At 42.5% G+C, this 18,297-nt stretch overlaps 1 protein-coding gene across 1 annotated transcript in view; it reads left to right on the top strand.

Annotated features, from left to right (window-relative positions):
• Positions 1 to 3,835: 3,835 nt before the first annotated feature.
• Positions 3,836 to 18,297, top strand: part of PRKCA (protein kinase C alpha) — a 375,347-nt gene continuing 360,885 nt past the window's right edge. Inside the window, exons 1-2 of the mRNA XM_039859924.1 lie at positions 3,836 to 4,245; positions 7,224 to 7,255. Coding sequence (XP_039715858.1) covers positions 4,073 to 4,245; positions 7,224 to 7,255 — 205 coding nt within the window. The 5' untranslated portion in view covers positions 3,836 to 4,072. The remainder of the gene's footprint in view (positions 4,246 to 7,223; positions 7,256 to 18,297) is intronic.

Below are 18,297 nucleotides of genomic sequence, written 5' to 3' on the forward strand. Positions count from 1 at the left end.
GATAAAGAGATAAGGTAGAGGACAGATGAAACAGGACTTCTCACCAATTGGTAACACTTATCTGGGCAGATACTTCTCCCCAGCCAGGTTTGAGAGAGCATCACGACATAACTCTTAAGTACCTGCTCCCATTTTAAATTAGGACTGAACAGAAAGCTATGGGAGTTGCTTGGGTCCCTTTGCAACTGGCGTTTTAAAAGGATCTAGGCATTACGACCTGTGCTAAAAAGCAATTTCAAGGTGAGGGTGGTAGGTGATGTTGTAAATTTGAAATGTGGACTCCAAAATAATTTTTTATGCTCCTTCCATGTGTCATCTCTCATTTCTTAATTCATAGTCACTGAGAGTGGAGGGTCATACATCTGTCAATTTGGGAGGAAGAACAGGCTTAGAAGGCAACTCTCAATGCACGTTGTTCTAAATGCAGGCTTGGCAAAGCTGACAAGGGTTACCTACCTTGCATTTGGATGAGACTTAAAATTTACTAAATACATATATACACCCACCCCTATAAAATATTATCCTGCTCCCAGCCTTACCCAACGACAGTCCCTTTCCAGCTGGACTTTTGTCTCGATCCCTTTCCTGAGACCTGCCATTCACCCTGACCCTAACCAGTGCCTAATTAATTATGCGTTGCTCCAGTAGTCTTAGCTCTCCTAAACCTCGCATTCAGGGCATAGAGCAAGAAATCTTTAATTCGGTGTGTTAAATCATCTCGGTTACTATAAATCTCAGCTAATCTAAGCTCCGTTGTGAAGACTATTGGTTTCAATGAAACCACTCTGGTTCAGAACCATGAATTTAGCAGTCTGACTCCAGCCTCTGGGTCCCTCTGCTGTAGGCAACACCTCTCCAGAGTCTCAAGCTTACTCTTGCTAAGGCAGGGGACACAGAGGAGGGTTCTGACAAACTCTGCGTTCTGTCTACCGTTCCCTGTTCTAGCTTGCACGTTTCCCATGAAACAGCAGGTCTAATTACTTCATGCCCATGACTGACTGACGCTCCCTCCCCAGCAGTTCTTTCTGTAATCCCCTCCAATCCAGGGCTACCATGGGGACTTCTCAGGTGGGTGGCAGGGGCCGATTGTGGCTCACATTCCCATCAGTTCTTGCTTGGGGCAGTGTTATACTACTTGATAATTCCCTGCTCCAGGTGCATCTCCACCTCACCCCTACAATTGAGCTAAGGTATAGGCGATTGAACACTCAAACTCAGCACAGGTACCAATCAGCAAACTTCCAGTTAGTTCTCTCCATACTCACATGGAATAGCAGTAATAATTGAAACAGGAAGTCAAAGCCACAACCTGAAAGAGATATATTGCGCCCAACTGGTCTACCCACAACTGCAGTTGGTCACTCCTTACATAGGAGCTGGGCAGGCTGCGGCCAAGGCCCATTGGTTTGTAGCTCATCTTCCCTATTTCTTTGCTCAAGGATTCCATGATCGGCAATCCTACTCTCAAACTCTCCCATATTTTTCCTCCGTTACATCAAAACTTCAGGAAAATAGAAGGAAGCTTGTCTTCATAAAACGTGTGAGAACGTCTGTCTTAGATAAGTGAGGAAAGAATTGTGTTTTATTCTACTGTGCTCCATTTGATTTGATTATTAAGCAACAAACAACCACAGCTCGCGATATATTAGGTGTTTTGTGGAGAATCTGATCTATTTTCCCAATGTGCTCCATTTTTCATTCCCTACCGTTTCCTTTTTTACCTCCTTGGATTGGTGGGGGCTGCCACGAGGGGTGAAGTTTCCGACCAGATAGAATATCAAGCAGGTGCAGTCTCTTTAGGCACCAACTACATTGGCTGAAGAGATTGTAAATGGGCCAGCAAAGTGCATGCTCCACTAATGGCCAGTCAATAGCTTATACTTGTTAAAATGTAAAAGCCATTCCTATCATCAAGCATTCAATTAGGTAGTCTTAAAAAATGGTAAACCTACCTGGTCTATGTGAAATGCTCTAAGATAGTACATATCTTAGAAAAGTTTTCTTTTCAAAAACTTATTTAAGGGTTGAACAACATGTTGTCTCTTTTGGTAATTAGGGATGTCAATGGCATTTTAATTTTTTTTACCACTCCTACATTCCCTCGCCCCTTTTGCAACCATCAGCTTGTCCTCTGTATCTACAGATCTGTTTGTTTTGTTTACTCATTTTTTGAAGATTCCACAAATAAGTGAAATTACATAGTATTTATCTTACTCTGTCAACTTATTTCACTTAGCATAATACCCTCCAGGTCCATCCATGTTGTCACAAATGGCAAGATTTCATTCTTTTTTATTGCTCAGTAATATTCCATTGTCTATATGTATCACATCTTTATCCATTCGTCTATTGATGGATATTTGGTTGCTTGGCTATTGCAAACAATGCTGCAATGAACATAGTTTGCATTTATCTTTTTCGAATTAGTGTTTTGGATTTCTTCAGATGTACACCCAGAAGTGGAATTGCGGGGTCATATGGCAGCTCTACTTTTAATGTCTTGAGGACCCTCGGAATTGTTTTAAACAGTGCTGCACCAACTTACAATCCCACTAACAGCACGGGGTTCCTTTTCTCCACATCCTCAACAGCACTTACTTGTTACTTTTATGATGATTTATAATGACAGGTGTGAGGTGGCATGTTCTTTCTTGATTCCTTCAGTTCATGAAGTTGTTTTGTGAATCTGACAATGAAATAAAACAATAATGAAACGCTGGGACGTGGTTGCTTCCCTCGCGTATTTTAGCATCCTCCAGGCAGAACTAATAAATATTCAGCAAGTGATTAGCTGGTACATCCCCAGCGAGTCCTTTGCATATCCATGCCAACTATCGTTTCACAAGCAGTTTTACTTGGTAATTTACAAATGTACTGGCTGCACTCTGCACCTGCCAGTTTTACAGCAATTAGCTTAGGATGCAAACGATTTCTAAATTAAAGTTCTGGACCTGTAAAATCCAGAAAGCCTGATAATCGACGCTGTAACTGTGGTAGGCAATGAGTAAGGGGATGAAGCACTAAGAGAAGTCTGTTAACTAACCCGCGTGCCAATCAGGTAACTACACAAGGTGCAGGTGAAACATTAAATCAACAATTGGAGGCAGGTGAGAGGGGGTCAACGTTCAATGGTTTAAAATCTCCCCCTTTCTCTTGCCATCCATATATAAGCAGCGTGGAGGGCTCGGGGTTGGGCAGTTCGGGGCCCACACAATTGGCGTGCTTTCAGCCAAGTGAAACCTCTAATTGATACAAACTGATAAAACCTGGGCATCGTGCCCTAGGAACACCCGTGCGTCTTAGATGGGGACGGGGCAGCTGCTGTGTGCGCCGCTTCCAGGGACTCCCGCCTCCTCGCGGCCCTCCAACCCCGCCGAGGAGAAAAAGAAGAGCGAGGAAGGGAAACGAGAGCCGCAGCGAGCGGGAGTGGGAGTGGGAGGAGGGAGGCGGGAGAGGCGCGCGCAGGGCGAGAGGAGCGGAAGGGGAGAAGGGAGGAGAGGCGTGCGGAGGAAGGGGAGGAAAAGAAAAAGGCGGCAGCGAGCGGGCCCGCCCCTCCCGGTGTCCGCCTCCGCTCCCAAATTCGGGCCGGCTCTCCCCGGGCCGCTGCCGCCGCCTCCGGCTTCTGGGCTGCTCGGAAAACACGGAGGCTCGCGCGTCCCGCGGGTGCCACTCGGCCCTGCGCGCGCCCGGCTCGCGCGCGCCCGCGCCCCGCACTCGCGCGCGCGCGCGCGCCGCCGGCTGTCGGGGCATGCGCGGTGGGCGGCGCCGCTCCGGGCCGCCTCTGCCGCCGAGAGTAGGAAGCCCGAGCGCCCGGCTGTCAGTGAGCGTGGGGCCAGCGAGCGTGTGAGCGGCTCCGGCTCCGGCTCCCGCTCCGCGCCGCTCCGGCCCGACTCTCCCCGGCTGCAGCGCAGCCGCCGCCGCCGCCGCCGCGCCCCCTCGCAGCGACCTCTGCCGCCGGCCCGCAGCCCCCGCCCGGGGTCGCCCGCGGGCCCGCTGCCCCTCCCCCGCCCGCCCACCCGGCCCTCCCCGGCTGCTGCTCCCCGGTGGAGGCAAGAGGTGGTTGGGGGGGACCATGGCTGACGTTTTCCCGGCCAACGATTCCACAGCGTCTCAGGACGTGGCCAACCGCTTCGCGCGCAAAGGGGCGCTGAGACAGAAGAACGTGCATGAGGTGAAGGACCACAAATTCATCGCCCGGTTCTTCAAGCAGCCCACCTTCTGCAGCCACTGCACCGACTTCATCTGGTAGGTGCGCGCGGGGCGGGGCGCACGGACAGCCACTCCGGACCCCTCTCGCGGCGCCCCAGAGAGCGGCCAGTCCCTCTCTGGTCCGGGGTCTGTTGGCCCCGGGGGGACCCGCGCTCGCCCCAGCGCCCCGAGTGCAGGCGGGTCCACTCCAGGGCTGACTCACGCGGGGAACTTGGAGAGCCGGTGCGAGTCCGAACTCCCGCCCGGGATGACTCGAGTACGCCCGGGCCACTGCCTCGGGGGGCAGGACTCCCAGGAAAGTCGCCTCCCGGTCACACACACACACACACACACCCTGCCACGGGAGGGAGCCTGTCCGCGCGCGGGGGTGACACCGATCCCCTCCACGGGGCTCGTTGCCCCCGTCGCCCCGGGCGCAACCGCCCTCCGTGCAGACAGCGGAGAAGCCGGGATGTGCGCAAAAGGGGAAAGTGGAAAGGAGAATCCAGGGGGCAGAGCTTCCCCGAGAACCAGCCCCGGGAGTAACCGCGGGAGCCGCGGCCAGAGCGCCGCGCGGTCCGAGCGGCTGGCGAGCCGGGCTGGGCGCGTTCGGGGCGGGCGGCGGCGGGTTCTGTGTATTCTACGTTTCCTATCGGGCGTGCACTCCACTGGAACCTTGGGTCTCTGCCTACTGTAGTTTGTATCTGCTGGGCACGGAAAGACTTTGACTTTCCTGGGTGAGCCCGGAGAGGGAGGAGAGGCAGCAAACTGTTGAAAGCTTGCAGTGGGGGAGGGGGAATTAAAATCGAGCAGGCAAATGGCAGAAAGGCAGAGGGAGTCATTTAAAATAGACCCTGTCAACACGAGATTAGAACCTGTAACCCTGTTGATGAGGACAGAGGCTTTATTTAAGAAAAATATTCTAAGGGCTGAAAGTGTCAGAGTTCAGGTAATTTCTAATGAATTCAGCTTTTCTTAACCCCGGGGACTTGATAAATGAACGGTCTTCAGGGACCTCTGAACCTTGCAAAACTAGGTGAAATTGTTTGGGAAAAAAAAAAGAGAGATAATATACAGCTTTGATTAACTGATTCTCAAAGGGTCAGTTACCTCCTCCCCCCCACAAAGAAAAGTTAGAAAGCTGGAAGTAAGGGAACTCTAGGTGCTCCACTTTGAGGAGCTGTCGTTTTCTTTTTAGATTGCTACCTGCCTCTTCTGCCTCCTTTATTGATACATTCCCAAGCTCCCTAAGTCAGAGCTGTGGCTAGGGTCCCTTAGCTCTCACCTCTCATGGAGATGCGTGGAGAAGCTGCATCAGGGTGGCAGTGCCACAGAGTGCACGGTGCCATCAGCTGGCTGTGTGGCACATGTATCTTGTTGGGGCCCTAGGGAGAAGTATGGGTGGCTCTGTATGAATCCATCACATCTGGGGGAAAACATCTCAAAGAGTGAATCTCACAAACGTGGTGCTAATGAGGCACTCTAATTTTTTTATGGATGGCTTTATGTGAATCCATCATACACAGGGAAGATCATCTCTGAGAGCCCCACACATGTGCTTGCTTTTATTGATGGCTTTATTTGAATTCACAGCTGGGGAAATCATCTCTAAGGGAGTCCCACCAATGTGGTGCTACTAAGTACACTTATGAAAAGCACAGCCACCCCTGTGAATGATTTCCATCATGTAATTAAGTCAGCCTGTGAAACAATTTGTGTTCACAGGAGTAGATAAGTGTATGTAAGGCTATTTAAAATAAGTTCTTGGAGCATGAGGCAAAGAAAGGACATTTCATTTAAAAGGAAGTCTTCAGCCGGCTGTGTCAACTGTGAAATTCCATTAAAGAACAGTTAGCCTGCTGATGTCTTTTGCAGGAAGTATAGGTAAGTTAGAAAAGGCACTCCAACAAACAAAGCTAGGCTAGCTAATGTCTTTCCATTATCAGTTGCTCTGGAGGAATTGCCCCTGGTGACCTGAAGTGGCACGTCAGGTCACCAGGTGTAAGGTGAAGTGGAAAATAAAAGACTTCCTGAGGAATTCCTGTAACATTTCTCTACTTAACTATAAAGCAGCCACTTGGAAGTTCTAGGAAAATATTCACCAGGCTTGTCTAGCAGTGGTTTTAATTTTTTCAGTTTTCTTTCATTGTTTCTATGGGTCCTTAACTTATGAGTTTTATTTAAACATTAAAGCACTGATATTTTGAAACTAAATGTTTGGGTTTTAAGTATTTTGGGGGGATGACTAAGTTAATAATAAAGAAATGTGAAGTGCTTTGTAAACTTAAAACGCTGTGTGAAGCAAGAGATTATGACTAATAACCTTCTGAAAATTAATGCAGTTCATCCTAGTTGGAATGGTGTTTGCAATTTAATGCCCATGTCAAGGTTCTCTGCTTAGAGAGTAAATTCTCTAAAGTAATTTACAAGAACAAAATAGCCTCTGTGCTTCAAATGCTATTGGCTTTCAGTAAAAATTAGATCATAATCTCAAATGCAAACAGGAATAATACTGTGTAAGATCTGGCTCCTTTAAAGCCAAAATTTAATGTTAAGAGTGGTGCTGTTTGGCAATTTCTAGGCAAATATTTTAAACAAATTCATAACAAATGACGAAGCCACTTTTTAACTGTCTGTTGAGAGAAAAAACTATTTTCATTTAGTCTTTAGGGACCAAATTAAGCCATTTCTATTTTTTCTCCTCGTAAGGTTCTTTATATTTTTATATTGTAGCCAATAACTTTGAATATACAATTCTTGTCTCAAAACTTAAGTACCTATAACACTAAACACTTGGAAAGAACCTTGATACGTTGAAATAGTTCAGTGAGCCTTTAGGGCCAGATAGATTTTTTTTTTTTTTCAGAGTTGAATTTACATAGTAACCTAAGCTATTTAGGCCTGTTTTTCCTATCAAATCATTGGGTTTTATGTGCAGACCTTTAACCTGGAGAGTGCTTTGCCACATAACTGGCTTAAAACATGGCATCCAATTCAAAATATATTAAGATATTTTGTTCTTGTTTGTTTTTCAGGGGGTTTGGGAAACAAGGCTTCCAGTGCCAAGGTAAGCTGCCATACTGGATTTTGTTTTCAAGCACAACATGAAAATGAGCATTCCACACAGGAACAGTATTTCCAGTTAGCTTTTCTTTGTCATCCAAAAAAAAAAAAAAAAAAGAGATTATTTGGATATTTTTGAAATACGAGAGCTGTAAATTGGGGCCTTAAAAAAAAAAATCATGCGGTATTGCCTAGTCATCTGCATATAGAGCTGCCTCTTTATTGGAGGAAAAAACCTTTCTATAATTTTCTTTTGCCAAGAACATTCTTGTCAGAAACTGCTGTCTTCGTGTGGGTGTTCAGAAAAGGAATCTCTCTGTAATCCTGTGTTTTTTTTCCTTCTTCCTCCGTTTTCATTGTTCATCTCATATGCATTGAGTTGGACTCCTAATTAATTTTAGGCATACATTATACTAATAAGTTTTTTTGTTTGTTTTGATTACTAATTGTCATCCAAAACAAAGTTTGCACATTTTAAAATAGATGACTGGTTACTGTAGTATGAGGCCCATTTTTCCTTTGGCTTAAATATGTGACAACATATAGTATCTGTTTTCATCCAGAAAAAAGTCAGTCTCTTCCTGACTTATAGTTACATTTCACACATATCAAATATCTAACTTTTCATACTCCATTTGCTTAAACGTTTTATTTATTTTTCTAAAAACCATTTTATAGCTCGTGAAGGCATCCCAGGTTGATTAGCCCACGTTCTGGCTCTCACCATCTATACTATGTTTATTTAGTTCTGGTTACATTTCCCATCTGGGCACAGGTTTATTAGGGCAAGTGGAAAGTACATCCTAGCCTGGAAAATATCCTAACACTATTTAATAAGCACATTAGAGAGGCACTGTTTGTACTTTTTGTAACTTTAAAATTGTGCTAGTAAGTTCATTACCATTAAAATCTGAAAATTTGTGAATTTGTTTCTTATATACATTTTCTAAACGTTTTAAATACAGGTATTTTATGGTGTAATTATTTAACACTCCACCTTTCTCCACAGTGTGCTTAAAACCTTTGTTGAATAAAACATTTTGAGTTACTTTGGGAAATCAAGGGACATTCCTTTAAAAAAGAATGAAGAAAAGGCATGTTGCATTAATCTCTTTATGAAAGATGAACATGTAGCTCTTCCCATTTCCCGGAGTTGGGGAGCGGAACTTCGTAGGCAATATTTGGGCCTAGGCTTGAACGTGATTTTAGGAAGCTTAAAGATGTAAACTTGTGATTTTGGGCTAACGCGATTCACATCTCATGTTTTTGGTGGTGTTTGTGTGGGGACCTATGGAAACTTATTAAAAAGTGTTTGCTAAATTTTCTAAATATTATCAATTACAAAGTGGGTATGTTATGTTTAAAAACTATCATTTTCTGCATGTAAAGAACTCAGGATAATATTGGTTCTTTTTAGACCCCTCGTCTGAGCAAATTTTGTTGATGAAATCAACAAGTGGGTGGGTTAGTAGGCCGTGGGAGGCGGGCGGGGCGGAGAAGACCTGAATGGTTTTCCCAGAGAGTATCTCTGGGAAACTTTTAGTGGATTAGCAGATTAATAGTCTGTCAGCATAGTTCCCTTTTACCTAAATTATAAAAGTGATAAAAAAATTGCAAACACCGTATAAAATAAAATTGAATATACCCTTCTCCCTTCTACTTAAGATATCCATTCAATCACATATATTTTGTTATTTAAAAAGATCAAATTCTTAATCATTCTGCAATTTAAGTTTTTCACTCAGTAGTATGAGGTGGATATTCTTCCATGTCAAAACATCAATTTTATCTCACTTGGTGTTGCATATGCAAATATCGCAAATTTATTCAACGATTTCTCCACTGATGGATATTTTAATTGTTTCTAAGTTCTTACTAGTACAAATACTGTCAATATCCTTGGACACTAGTATAGGTATTTCTATGATACCTAGAAGTCTGTGTGTACATTTAAAATTTTAATGAGTACAGCTAAGTTGCTCTCCAAATAGGTTCCAATTCACATTGTCAGTATTGATTTGAGAAGTACCCCTTTCCCTTCATTCTTACTAGTATTGGATGATATCAATCTTTTATGTTTTTGCTCTAGTAGGTGAAAAAGGGCTTTTTTTTTTTCCATCTCCTGGATGAGGGTGTTTCTTCAAACATGTTTTAGCCATTTGTATTTTTCCTGCGAATTACCTTACTTTACCTGGTACTTGAATTCAGGATTTACAAATGAGACAATTTAGAGCTGTGACTCCATGCTTTCTGGACTGTTCTTTGTTTTGGCGAAGAGTTAAACCTTATGTCTCTTTAATGAGTTCCCATACTGCATTTGTAAATTTTAACCGACAAACCATTTCAAGTGTAAACCCATTCGTAACATGCTGTTCCATTTTGTTTAGTATGTCACCTACGTTGGACTTCCAGTAGGTACATGCTAGTCCATTATATCTTATTGTTTTTTGTAAACTAAGGACATATTGGCTCAGAACAATGCTTTTTAATTGTACAAATACAAGTTACCTGACATTTCCTAGTCGGGTGCTCTCAAAAATTTTTCTAACATCTGACCATTTAAAAATGTTTTCTCATTGTACTCTAGACTTTTCCTCTTGGTTCTGTTTGATAGTCTCAGCTTTATTCAGTGGAATAACAGTCTTATCTGTGCCTTTGGCAACACTTCCTCTGGGGTGGCAGCTGGAGTTTGAGACTACTCTTGCTTCCCATCAGTTCTCTCACTCGGTGGAGGCAGAGCGTCTTCTAGCTCTATGTCATGTTGCTTTGGTCAGTAGAGAAATATCTATAGCAGAATTTGCTTTTATAAACCAGAGGTGCATCTGCTCCAGATGAGTCATACATTCATGTGGTAAGACAGCTTTCAGCCTAAAACGTTTGCCATCATTTTACTTAGTAAATGTTAAGTCAGAATCGGAAGACTAAAGAAATGAGTTTTAGTCCTTAAAACTGGGTTTGTAATCTATGCCATTTACAATGCATTACATTTTACAAGCATGTACTAAAAGCATGTAAGAGTACTTCTCACTTCTCCCCTTCTCCAAGATACAGCGTGAATGGAAGCAGGAAACTCTTCTGAAGAGAGATTTATTGGGTTGTTCCCACGTTCACTTAGTGGACTCCATGCCATTCTTATATTGAAATAGAGTTACAACCGTGAACATTGACATTGCTAGGGCAGGTAACACAGGAGGATCCCATCGTGGGAATTGCCTGTCTGAAATAGTGAAACCAAGGGCCTTAAACACTTGGGAGAAGGGCGCAGGGTAGACCTAGAAGCTGTGAAGCACTTTTCTTAAGGTTCTTAGAGATGAAGACAAGCTTGTCCTTTTGTATTGCAGGTCTGAAATGACCCTTGAAATGACATGACTCGAATTTGCCTTTTGATTTTTTTTGGCATAACATCTTGTGGGTTCATGTGATCTGCTCAGTGTTTGTTTCATTTCCACGAGGCTAGTGGAGAGCTGCTCCTTGCCCATATGTTTTTTCAGAGAAAGGAGAGGGAGAAAAGGAGATAGGCTTGTCTGGCTTGGTCCTCAATGAAGCTGAGATTCACTTGGAAGATCTGTTCTCCAACGGGGAGTTTCTGTCTTGCCCTGGCTGCTTCCAAAACCATTTGTCCCAGAGCAGAACGATCCACCGAGCTGTCGAAGGTTCTCCTGGTCTGGGGCACCGGAGCCTAAACAGTCTTATCTATTACTTTCACTACTGGAAAAGGGGATGAGCCAACTCAATTTTTTTTTCCTCTTTAGAGTTAGCAAGACTCACGTGCTTCTCCAGTTACAGTGATAGAAACCGCCTCTCCGACTGTGACCCGCTTACGTGACATGCCAGTTACTCACGTAGTCTGTTAGATCTGGTTCTCCTCAACCTGTTTCCCCTGCCTTTTCTCTTCTTTCCCTTTTGTTTGATGTCACAAATTAGAATGTACTGCCAGCCCGTGCTTTCAAGCTGCCACCGTGAAGCACTTTTGAATCTTGAACCATTTCCCTGCTAAGAACATATCAAATACTGTCATTAACACCGAAGCTCTGTATTTTCCAGTAGTTAAGGGTTAAAAATCAGCTCGCCTTCACTGACATTTCATTTTGAAGGCCTGTTTCAGGGTAGATATTGTCCATCGGCTCACCTGAGCAGGATGGTGTTTTATACTTCTCCTGTAAGAAGGTAGGTTGATGTGTGTGGGAAGAAGAAAAATGAGTTCCTCTTGGCTGTATGACCTAAGAATTCCAGAAAACCAAGCTGATAGAAGGGCGACTTTCAAGAGAAAGTGAATCGAGTTGGCAGCTTTTAAGGAAAGGGTGTCTATTCTCGTAGTCCACTGGGTTCTGAGAGGCAAGCAGCGTGGACACCAAGCGCCAGGAACTAGAAGGGAACCGAGGTCCGAGCTGGGCAGAATTGCGAGGTTGGCCTCCTTCAACAGAGTGCTTGTCCTTCTCGTGGACTGTGTTGGCCACCTCTAAGCTCAGCTCACTTGTTTTCAAAGGCGATGCTGGGATTTTCCATCCTTTATCTTCAAAACAGGGATCAGCAGCCTGGCCCCTCACTTCTCATTGGTTACTGCCCCGCAAATTGGAAGCTGTGTTAACCAAAGATGAGCTCTTGGGGTGATCTATATAGTTCCAGATAGGCCCACGGAAGAGTGAGTATAATTTAAAACTGGGAGGTTTTGAACTGAGGTCAGATCAAAGCATTTCAGCTTCAAAGCATGTCAGTAATACCTACAATACAGAAAAGTGCAGTGGAGCTGGGCAGTTAGAAATGCTTTTCTTTTAATAGTTTTTTTCTCTGCAGAGATGCATTAACGCTTGTTAGGAATAGGGCCACGTGGATGAAGCTTGTGTTGGGTGTTCCCATTTGTTGCTGTATACCTGCCACAGAGTGATTTCTGATTAATGGCTTTTGAAATCGTACTTAGTACATCAGGCGAAAGTTTTATTTTATACACACACACCTCCCACCAGAAGCTGATGTTGCAGCCTTTGAAGTGACTATCCTAGGTAGTAGAAACCTAATATTTTTGAGGAAGAATCTTTTTGATTTTAAGGTGAAATGATTTACTGCTCTCTGAGTGTTTGGCTCAACTGCATGATGTTCCAATTTAAGTTTTCAGCGGAATTAACCCCCAGCTTGCCCATTTGTTTTCCTTCAGAATGTTCTGATTTCAGAATTGCGTTGATTTCAGAGCTTCCCTCTCAGATGCAGTCTGGCTCCTCGGGAGGACGTTCTGTCTCAAGTCTCGCTGCCTGGCATTTTCAGACTCATCCAAGGATGTTTTTCCATCCTCCCAGTCATTCTGAATCGGTGGCAGTTTCCCAGAAAGTTTTTACTTCTTTCCTCGACCTCTTTTTTTTGCCCACAGAATGCCTGTTTCACCTGTGAGTCTTCACCTAAAGTGTAGCTCAGCCCTTTTCCACTCTCCTGCCGTTCTGGTTGCTCTCCCTGTCATGAGACCTCTATCCTGTAAAGTTTGTCTCTTCTGCCAGCCTTGAGAGCAAGGACTGAGGCTTCTACTCTGTGTCTCCAGTGTTTAATGCAGTGCCTGGCTCTCAGTAGACACTATGTAAATATTTGCTGGGCGTATGATTATTATATAAATATTGGGAGAGATGATATGAATGTGCACAACCAAAAGGATCACAGAGACTTCTACCTGCTTACTATTTTTTTTTTTTAAATCTAGTTTATAATCCAAAGTGATGTCAACTAGGGTAGATCTCTAGATAGCTTTTAAAAAGTACTTTGAAGCAAAGCATATTCAAAACGTGGAGCAGAAAATTTTAATTTGTATCTATAACAAGTTATATGTTATGCTAAACCTAAAAAATTGGTACAGTAACAAAGCACTTAATTTGACGTCTGTCTTTAGAAAAGTACCCAAGCATCAGAAACGAGTCTTATTGTCATAAATAAGAGCATGTTATGGGCCACAGCAGGAGGGAGGAAACGGAGGACAAGGGGAAAAATTAAAACCAGCTAAAGTACACGTGTTTGGTACAGTCCTTTAAATCTGTTTTCCTTTGAGATTGCTAATAGTCGAAACAACATCGTAATGCTCCAGAGGGGGGTAGTAGCTCAATTTTGTTTATTCTGGGGATTCGGGTACATCCTGTACTTGAAAGGTTTCTGTGCCTCCATGTCTGAGTAGGAATGGATGAGAGAATGGATCAGGTACGGTTGTACCTGAGTTATCACTTTAAAAGTTTTATTCAGCTGAGAGGAAAGAAAAACTTATTTATTAAATGGTGCGATGTGCTGGACATCTAGGAGCTTTCATATTTTATAGACTTTCATTCCAAAAGCACCCCATTAAGCTCGGGATAGTGTCCTCGTTTTAGAAATCAGAGTGCTGATCTTACCAGGCTGGTGGGGTGGAGCGTGGGTTCAGATCCTAACAATTCCGCAGAAGACATTTTTTCAAAGCCAAGTGGAGACCTCGGGTTCTTACAAATCCTGGATTTATGTTAGAGGAAGGAACAATGCCTTTAATGGAAACACGAAACATTTCTTGGTGACAGGATTAAGGCTTTACCGTCCTCATCTATCTGTCAGAGTTTCCATGACAAACCCTTTATATCGGGTCTTGTTTTCTACCAAAGTGAAACCTCATGTTAGACTTTAACCTGAGACGGGGACATGTCCGTACTGGCACAGTATTAACAGTCAAATCTAATTGAAATTACTATAGCTACATTAAACCTCCCTCTCTATTCAATTATGCAAAGGGAAAAATGGTTTCTGGAAATAGATTTCTATCAAAAAATGGAATGGAGGGAATGATTTGATTAATTGTCAACAGAAGATAAGAAATATTTTAGAGCAAGTTCAAAGTAAGAGTATGAGGAAAGTTCATCTTTAATGCCTTTACTTGCCATGATTCCCCCTGCCCCCCTTTCCCCCCCACAATATCTATACATCTCTAGTTTTGGCATTTTGGGGAAATATAGGATCCATCTATATTATCTGGGATGACTCCACTAGGCAGTTAGGAGATAAATAATGAGGATGGCAATACGAGACGTGAAGGTGTTATAAATAAGTTTCGCTCCAACTTGGACAAATTTGGATGAGAAATAGGATAGGAGAGTCCTGTTAATAGCTGAACTCTGAGCAAAATTCTCTTAGAAATGATCTAATTCCTAGTAGTGCCATTTACCCTGTTAGTGAGACCATGAGTCTGGTAGTGATGTGTATATAGCAGTGGGCAAAGTCTGATTAGAGCTTTTCCTATACTTGAAACATAACAATCACCCATGTAATGCTTACTCTTAGACATTGGTCCAAGCAGTTTTCATTAACTCATTTGATCTTCACACCAATTCTGAAAAGGCTAAAGAGTGTTATCCCCATTTTACAGATGAGGAAGCAGAGGCACAAAGAAGTTTAGTAACTTGCCCAAGATCCCAGGAAATGGGGGAGCCGGGCTTCAAACCCAGGCGGACAGGTCCAGACTCCATGTTGTTTACCCAGGTGCTCTCTGCCACCTCACAGTCCCCCTTTTGTCTCAGACTTGTACACTGCCAACACTAACTTGGTTGGAGGTGTAGGAGAGTGAAGAGTGCAGCTTGGTGACACCTACGTGCCTACTCCCGATCGCGGGAGATCGTGCCAGAGACACGGACCTCCATTGTGTCTATTGTGCCAGAGAGTGCAGAGCATGGGACAACGTCTGGCATCAGGGAGCTCGGAGTGAAGCAACTCAGAAACAACACGTCGTCATATAAATCTTGATGAAATAGTGTCGAAGCATGTCTGGAGGAGACAGACTTCTGGGCTCAGAAGGAGGTGTCTTTGGATTTGGGCTTTGATGCAGGCATAGAATTCCCTTCGGTCGGAGAGATGGGAGAGGCTGTTCTAAAGTGGGGAAGTAACATGAGCAAGACAAGAGGCACGAAAGTGACTTGTACATTCAGGGAGCAGTGTGGACCGGAAAGGAGGCCAGACTGTTTGAGGTGCTGTCGGTGCCGGTCCCCAAACTCCGAAGGGAAGAACAGATTGGAGAAATGTGTGCGGAGCTGCTTTACGCTTTTCCCCCACATACTGTTCTTCTACGCTAATACATTATTTCCTTTTTGTATCTTTTGTATTTGTATGTCATGCTCTCTTTTTTAGAAAAATGTTGCAATTACAAGAGGTTAAAGCTTGCATGTCCATGAAAGATACATTGTAGTGAAGCTTAGAAAATGACTTCTTGTTTTAGAAAGTGTACTTTGACACTATTCAGAGAATCTCTACTGTTACGAAGCTGTTACTGTTGATTTACAGTATCACTGTTGAAAAGTCCAGGGTCTTACAGCATGGAAATTATGACTGGGGATGTGACACTGAGTTATACTAGACGTGTTGGTATGCATTAGTAAGGGAAGTGCTGAAGAAATAAAACATTTACATATTTAAAATCAGCACTTTCTACTTTAAAAAGTATATACTAACTTTGTCCAAATTTCTGGTTCATTATCAGTACTTCCTTTCTTTTCCATGGGCCTAAATTCAGAGAGACGATGTCATATCCCTAATCAGAAACCTTCATGAAGGATGGTAAGAGCAGAAGATGGATTTTCATCTGGATTTCAGAATTGCAAAATAAAAATTCACATAGTACTGCTGCTGTTCTGACTCGTGCTTATGATATGCCACCATTCTATAGGAGCTGGCATCCCTGCCCCCGCTCTGCTGGGGCAGAGAAGTAGCTTATCTGTAGTCCTGTGGCTTTGAGAGCAGGCAGATTGAGTAAAGGTGTTTAATCGTAGTTGTTTTTTAATGTCTGAAGCTTTGCAGGTAAGTAGCCAATCTCTTTTACTTCTCTCTTCATTTGTTTTTCTTCCCTCAGGTTTTCTAATAAAGTGGGATTAGGGATGCTGTTTGTCGCAACTGGAATAAAACTTATTGATTCAAGAAAGTTAGGCTCATGCTTGTAAAGGCTTTCATTAGCTTCCGTTGGGGAATGGCTTAAAGTTAAATGGCAATAAATGAGCTTAAATTATTTTCTTGTGAATTAATGCATGTACCTATATAACTATCTTAAAATGTGAAAATGAGAGATAACTCAAAATTTTTTTTCGATATTGCAACCTGATTCTTAACTATTTATAATGCAGAGTATTTTAAATCATACTTATTTTCTTCTAAGGAAAAGGTGTTTTTCTTAATGTAGCTGTAACCGTAAGAAGTTGTGTATGGATGTTTATCATTTAATAGGTGGATTATAAAATATCATGTGGTGAGTCATTTGCCTAATAATAACGTTGAAATCTTCTTTTGAGTAAATCTCATTCTTTCACATGCTGAGTTTGTTTGATTTTGCTAACGTGATTTTTGTCACTTTGGTTTCACATCAGCTATTTTGATCTGAGTGACTCATTAACAGGGAAAACTTCATCATTCTCCTGTTTTGATTCGTTTTGTCTCTATACTACAGGTTTAAAATTAAGTGATCATTCATTTTAAATCAGAAGCATGCAGGACTGTTTTGTTTGTTTTTTATTCTTTAGGTCCAAGTTCAAGTTTAGGTTTAAGGGCTGAGATGCATTGTCCATATTTTCCTTTTTTTTGCTTACTTGCACCACAGCTGGTACCGAGTGAAGTCCGTTCTTGTGTGCAAATTAACTTGCAAAACTGCATTTTATAAAGGTTAATTATTGGGCTGGAGCTGGAATTGTTGGTATGCTTAAGACTTGCCATGGTGGTCTAGGAGGAATCTAATGAAATGCTATAGAAGAATAATTAAGATAAAAAAGTAAAGCTACTAGAGACCATAGGATAACTCATTGGGCAAGACTCTGGGCTGATTAAATTCTTCAGTTACTATGATAATGAGAGGTAATACTAATTCTTTTAATGAATTTTAGTTGAAGGCATAGACTCAGGGAAAATAAAGCATTCATGATACTAATTTTGAGAGGATCATTTGTGGACAAGGTGCTTTTGGCTGACTGGCCTATTGGAGGAGAATTAATGAAGGGCCAAGTTTTATCTCCGAATTCTGAAGTGCATCATTAACTTTTGACCCTTGTTTGCATTTCCCATGTGTCCCATTTATGTCAAGTTATATTTGATATTCTGTATATTTTGTCCTAACAACTTGAAACTAGACATTTTTTCTTGGGATCTAAAAAATATATATTCATTTGAAGTGATAGAACGTATTCGCGTCAGATGGGCAAAACTTAATCACTGAGGAAGAACTGGGCTAGGTGTCTTATTAAACTTTGGATTTAATGTTGCTTAAATTATGTATTCATAGGTGATAAAAACATGCTAGTGTTTAAGAGCAGGTTAATAATCTGAATTCATATACATTTAAATACTGACATTTCTTGACCTCCTTGCTGAATTCCGTAGTCACAGGTGCAGGAAGAGCCCTGTTCTTAGAATTTAAAGCAAGAAAGGACTATGGGGGCTGAGTAGTTGAGGTCCTTGAATTTACAGCTGTGGAGCTGGCCATGAGAGTTAAGTGACTTACTGTAAACCCAGTCACAAGAGTGTGACCAACTATGTCTCCAGCTCCCAACTTCCTGTAGTGACACTGGGCCCACTGAGACCTTCCTGCTTAGTAGCTCAGAAATCTTTGTACTTATCTGTATTTTGTAGTCTTGAATCTTAAGTGCTATTGCCAGGGAGTACTGGAGCTTATCCAGTAATCTCTATTCAAAAAAAAAAAAAAATGAGGACCTGTGTAAACAAAGCAGGTACCAGTTTCCTTTTTTTTCCTTTGAAAACTGGCAGTGCCTTTTACAGATACATGTTCATCTTGATCTAAAGTGTTGGAATTTTACTGAGTAAGCATTGTAAGTTTATCTTTTGCAATTTATAGATTATCAGTCTGGTGATAACATAAAGACCTCATTTAAAATATTGTATTAAAAATGGTTAAGGCTTTGCATTTGTAGTGGAGGAAAATGACTACTTGAAATTATAAAGTAGTTTTCTTTGACCTTTGTCTAATTTTAACTCTTGCCATGATTCTTTGGGAACAGGCAACATCTGTTTTCTGGTCTACAATTGATCTTACATTGAGATGCTACATCAGAGCTGATTTTGCATTTT

This window comes from Pteropus medius, unplaced genomic scaffold, assembly GCF_902729225.1.
Source record: "Pteropus medius unplaced genomic scaffold, Ma_sr-lr_union100, whole genome shotgun sequence".
In the NCBI taxonomy this organism is placed as follows: Eukaryota; Metazoa; Chordata; class Mammalia; order Chiroptera; family Pteropodidae; genus Pteropus; species Pteropus medius.